General features: G+C 31.1%; 1 protein-coding gene across 1 annotated transcript in view; it reads right to left on the bottom strand.

Annotated features, from left to right (window-relative positions):
• Positions 1-626: 626 nt before the first annotated feature.
• LOC111083718 overlaps positions 627-6,350 on the bottom strand; it is a gene marked incomplete at its 3' end in the record, with an annotated part of 11,543 nt that continues 5,819 nt past the window's right edge. Inside the window, exons 2-4 of the mRNA XM_022380381.1 lie at positions 3,757-3,894; positions 2,849-2,948; positions 627-817 (exon numbers count right to left, since the gene is read on the bottom strand). Coding sequence (XP_022236089.1) covers positions 627-817; positions 2,849-2,948; positions 3,757-3,825 — 360 coding nt within the window. The remainder of the gene's footprint in view (positions 818-2,848; positions 2,949-3,756; positions 3,895-6,350) is intronic.

The following is a 6,350-nucleotide window of genomic DNA, read 5'->3' as shown; positions in this document are numbered from 1 at the left end:
AGGTATTGTGTTAAAGTGTTGATTCTGTTAGAGGACATCGTATTAAAGTGTTGATTCTGTTACAAGTATTGTGTTAAAGTGTTGATTCTGTAACAGGTATTGTGTTAAAGTGTTGATTCTGTTAGAGGACATCGTATTAAAGTGTTGATTCTGTTACAAGTATTGTGTTAAAGTGTTGATTCTATTACAGGTATTGTGTTAAAGTGTTGATTCTGTTACAGGTATTGTGTTAAAGTGTTGATTCTGTTACAGTACATTATGTTAAAGACGGAGTGTTGATTCTGCTATAGTACATTATGTTAAATACGGAGTGTTGATTCTGTTACAGTACATTATGTTAAAGATGGAGTGTTGATTCTGTTAGAGGATATTGTGTTAAATTGTTGATTCTGTTACAAGTATTGTGTTAAAGTGTTGATTCTGTTACAAGTATTGTGTTAACGTGTTGATTCTGTTACAAGTATTGTGTTAAAGTGTTGATTCTGTTACAGGTATTGTGTTAAAGTGTTGATTCTGTTACAGGTATTGTGTTAAAGTGTTGATTCTGTCACAAGTATTGTGTTAAAGTGTTGATTCTGTTACAAGTATTGTGTTAAAGTATTGATTCTATTATTGTATGTTTTTACCTGCAGAAGTGATTCGTTATTGATATGCTTTCGTTGGGACTTCGGCGACAATCTCTGAACAAGACGAACTGTGGCTGATGTAGATCTGATGGATCTGGACTTCTTATCCGAATCAGAGAGATTATGCTCTTGTTCTAACCGTTCTAATTCCTTCTCCATTCGTTTCGTATCTTTAGCACTCAGCTGACTTCCTAATTTAATAATGTCAGTAAACTCCAAACTTCAGAAATATTACTCGTATATTAATATTTATTTTCTGTATATTCTTAGAGCGAACTATTTTTCTTAATTAATTATTAAAAGCCTGTTTCAAACTATTTCAGGCCTAAATAATATTATTCGGTAGAGGTAAACAGATATATTGTTAATGAATCTTTAAAATCGTGGAACTTTATAACTACAATAATAATAATCTCATTTACAACGTTTAAACCAATGTACTTAGTTATAGAGATGCCGACAAATGAATAGTTTTAAAACTACCTTTCAGAGTTCATAGTTTAACATTTTCAAGTCTGACATTCTAAATTCATGATGAAAATGATACATTTGAGTCTGAACTAATTATATGAACTCTTTGAGGGTTTATATATTTTTTCTGTTTATCTATGATTATTTAAATGGTATAAAACAACCCAATTATAAAAGTTACTAAACAGAAAATACCTTTAGTTTTATCATACATACACATAAGCAACTGTAATTATACAGGAACGACAGAACTGTGGTTATCGAGTTTACATTTACTATAATGTATTTTTAAACTTCAATGTATATTTCAACAGTTCTTTGGGATTAAGGTTCTAATATACATATTTAAAACTTAAAAGTTTATATATCAGTCCAAATGTTCTTTAGGTTATATTGGATCCACCACTAGGTGGCTTCAAGTTCACATAAAATAACATGCTATCTTTAAGTCTATGCCATTTCTAACGAATGTACATATTTGTAGAGGGTAAAGCGAATTACAAACAGAAACTAAACATAAAAGAAACTTTATTGTTCAACCAAAGTTAAACGAGCACAACAGTGGAGTCTTTCTACTGCATCTGTAACTTTACTGACCATACGTTCTGATGTACCAGAGAACCACTACAGTAACTTTACTGACTATACCTTCTGATGTACCAGAGAACCATTACAGTAACTTTACTGACCATACCTTCTGATGTATCACAGAACCATTACAGTAATTTTATTGACCATACCTTCTGATGTACCAGAGACCCATTACAGTAGCTTTACTGACCATACCTTCTGATGTATCAGAGAACCATCACAATAGCTTTACTGACCATACCTTCTGATGTATCAGAGAACGATTACAGTAACTTTACCCACCATACCTTCTGATGTATCAGAGAACCATTACAGTAATTTTACTGACCATACCTTCTGATGTATCAAAAAACCATTACAGTATTTTTTTTACTATACCTTCTGATGTATCAGAGAACCATTACGGTAATTTTATTGACCATACCTTCTGATGTATCAGAGAACCATTACAGTAATTTTATTGACCATACCTTCTGATGTATCACAGAACCATTACAGTAATTTTATTGACCATACCTTCTGTTGTATCCAAGAACCATTACAGTAGCTTTACCGACCATACCTTCTGATGTATCAGAGAACCATTACAGTAATTTTACTGACCGTACTTTCTGATGTATCAGAGAACGATTACAGTAATTTTATTGACCATACCTTCTGATTTATCAAAGAACCATTACAGTAGCTTTACCGACCATACCTTCTGATGTATCAGAGAACCATTACAGTAATTTTATTGACCATACCTTCTAGTGTATCAAATAACTATTACAGTAACTTTACTGACCATACCTTCTAATGTATAAGAGAACCATTACAGTAATTTTATTGACCATACCTTCTGTTGTATCCAAGAACCATTACAGTAATTTTATTGACCATACCTTCTAATGTATCAAATAACCATTACAGTAATTATATTGACCATACCTTCTAATGTACCAGAGAACCATTACAGTAATTTTATTGACCATACCTTCTGATGTATCAGAGAACCATTACAGTAATTTTAATGACCATACCTTCTGTTGTATCCAAGAACCATTACAGTAATTTTATTGACCATACCTTCTGTTGTATCCAAGAACCATTACAGTAATTTTATTGACCATACCTTCTGTTGTATCCAAGAACCATTACAGTAACTTTAATGAACATACCTCCTTCTGGACTAAGTAGTCCACTATCAGCAGCCAGGGGTGATGACGCCTCTCTGTTATCATGTGGTTCAGGGGATAAATGGTTGCTTTCTTTCTCTTTCTACAACCAGAAAAAAAATTAATGTCACATTTATATGAATTTGACATTTTTCCAAAACGCAGCAGAAAATGTGCCTGCAATGTTCCAGTTATGATTAGATTTTGTTTTCCATAGTCGCTTCTTTTTTTCCATAAAAGATTAGATTTTGTTTTCCACAATCGCTTCTTTTCCTCCAGTAATGATTAGATTTTGTTTTCCATAATCGCTTTTTTTCTTCCATAAATGATTAGATTTTGTTTTCCACAATCGCTTCTTTTTCCTCCAGTAATGATTAGATTTTGTTTTCCACAATCGCTTCTTTTTCCTCCAGTAACTCGTGAAGTTCAATGCAATACTGGATTCACGTAAGATATTTTTCTATTTGGTACATTAGTATGAAAATATAAAATATTTGTATTATTTCTAAACTGACTGTAACATCCAAAATGGCGTTTCTCAATTCATCAAGTACGGTTTTTTCGAATATAACATGTCACGACCTGAAAGTCGTTTTGCTTAGCTACACATGTCACAATTTGAAAGTCTTGTGCTTAAAGATACATTTCATGATCTGAAACCTTATAATTTAGATACATGTTATAAAATATATAAAAAACATTGTTAAAAAACTGAAAACCTGATGTCCCTATGTAATGTTATTTTTATTATTTTGTTTTAATTCAGTGTTCTATTTATAAAATTTTCCAAGCAATTATTGAACAGCTTTAAAGTAACTTTGTTATTAAAACAACCAAAGATTCGGTAGCCATTTTGTGTTCGTACCAAATCATAATCTTTCTTTATCGTCATCGAAACATGCTATACTTACTTTTGTAGCAACTTCTACCGATTCAAAATATCTCGTCCACCAATCACGGCTTTCCACGTCTTCTTCCATTTCCTCAACGTGCTGTTTCTTCTTCTTTTTGTTCAAGTCGCCTTTTATCTCTTTCTTCGACTTAGAAATCTAATGTAAGATTTTAAGGTTATTTAAAGTGTTGATTCGGGAATATTTCTTTGCTCGATATTCCTCAATTCCTGCGTTATAACACCTCAATGTTTTATTCTATCATTATTTATACGCCCTCACAGAAACAGTATAAGCAAAATTATATGTGGTAACGATGAATTGATACAAAATAGATTTACACGCAAAAGATACATAAGATAATAACAATTAAACTGGCATTTAAAAGAAAGAAATAACCACATAAATGTTAAACAACAAGGTATAGTGAGATATAATACATAAGATAATAACAATTAAACTGGCATTTAAAAGAAAGAAATAACCACATAAATGTTAAACAAAAGGTATAGTGAGATATGATACATAAGATAATAACAAATAAACTGGCATTTAAAAGAAAGAAATAACCACATAAATGTTAAACAACAAGGTATAGTGAGATATAATACACAATACAAAACAATTAAACTGGCATTTAAAAGAAAGAAATAACCACATAAATGTTAAACAACAAGGTTATAGTGAGATATGATACATAAGATAATAACAATTAAACTGGCATTTAAAAGAAAGAAATAACCACATAAATGTTAAACACCAAGGTATAGTGAGATATTAATACATAAGATAATAACAATTAAACTGACATTTAAAAGAGTAAATCAATAAAATTGGTAATTAAAGAATTAAATCAAATAATGAAGTTGACAAATGAAAAATATGGAATCAAAAGTGTCCATATAAGGAGTACTATAAGGGGTACTCCCTTTTCACTAAAAATAAACATCATACCGTGCATGTTTTAGCAGAAATATTCAATTTATATAAATAATACGAAGGAATTCTTCTGTCTGTCTGTCCGGAAATATTCTCGAAAATTTCTCGATCAAACGCTTCAAATCTTACATCGTCAGAAAGGTATTTGTCCGGGGAGTCCGGATTGCATGTTGGCTTTTTAATTCCGAACCATACTACATGTTTTTTTCTTTTGCTCAATTAAACTTTTTGAAACAACGAGTACGCTACACAATGTCGATGTCATCGTGTGACGACTGGCTATGATTTCAACGCTAGTTTTTTTTATTTGGAAGATATTTCACACAAATGACACTTTCTCGACTTATACCCTCGTTCGGCACAGCACATATAAATCATGTTTGTAGCTTTTCGCTTAAACAAGAAACAAAGCTTTATTAAGATTTGAAAATGATTAGAGAAAGTAAATCTGATAGTAAAGGATAATGAACGAAAAACGAAAGTCCTTCCAGTCATAGAGATAAACACTCACCGCTATATCTTACAGAAATAGTCAGTGTGAAGAAGCAACATATAATGTTAGTGTAAAGAAGCAACACTTAATATTAGTGTAAAGAACCAACACTTAATGTTAGCGTAAAGAAACAACACCTGACGTTAATATACAGAAGCAACATCTAACATTAGTGTGAAGAAGTAACACTTAATGTTAGTGTACAGAAACAACACCTGAGTTAGTATAAAGAAACAACAAATAGTATTAGTGTATAGAAGCAACACCTAATGTTAGTGTGAAGAAGTAACAAAATGTTAGAGTGAAGAACCAACACCTAATGAAAGTTTAAAGAAGCAAAACGTAATGTTAATGTAAGAAATTACATTCAATTTTAGTGTAAAGTAGCAATAACTAATGTTTGTGTAAAGAAGAAAAACCTAATGTTAGGGTAAAGAAGCAACACCTATTGTTAGTGTACAGAATCAAAACCTAATGTTAGTGTGAAGAAACAACACCTGATGTTAACGTAAAGAAGCAAAACATAATATTACTCTAAGTAGCTGACAACTAATACTAGTCTACAGAAGCAAAACCTAATGGTAATGTAAAGAAAAAACACATAATGTTAGTGTAAAGAAGAAACAACACGTAATATTAGTGTAAAGAACAACACCTATTCTTAGTGTACAGAAGCAATACCTACTGATAATAAAAAGAAGCAACAGTTAATCAGTTAATGTTAGTTTAGAGAAAACTCAACTAACGTTAGTGTAAAGACGTTAAACCTTATGTTAGTGTACAGAAAAAAAAACTAATGTTAATGTAAAGAAGCAACAACAAATGTTAGGGTGAAGAAGCAATACCTCATGTTAATGTAAAGACGAAAAACGTAACGTTACTGTAAAGAAGCAAAACCTAATGTTAAGTGTAAAATGTAATGCTAGTTTACAGAAGAGACACATATTGTTAGTGTGAAGAAGAAACACATGTTGTTAGTTGTATTTTTTTTAATTCCTTGTCACTTGTGTCATGTTCAATGTTAAAAAAAGGTGGACAAAAGTTAAAACTTTACGAATTCAGAAAAAAGATGTGAATGAAGAACATTATAAATTAGATTCATATAATAGTGTTACGTCTCCGTTTGTTAATTAATTTTCCGTAACTTCGTTCCGACGAAGCTTTAGCGACACAAGTCCTTACT

The sequence above is a fragment of the Limulus polyphemus genome, unplaced genomic scaffold (assembly GCF_000517525.1).
Source record: "Limulus polyphemus unplaced genomic scaffold, Limulus_polyphemus-2.1.2 Scaffold10848, whole genome shotgun sequence".
Classification (NCBI taxonomy): domain Eukaryota; kingdom Metazoa; phylum Arthropoda; class Merostomata; order Xiphosura; family Limulidae; genus Limulus; species Limulus polyphemus.
The sequence above is the reverse complement of the archived record's forward strand: the minus strand, read 5'-3'. Positions and strand labels throughout refer to the sequence as shown.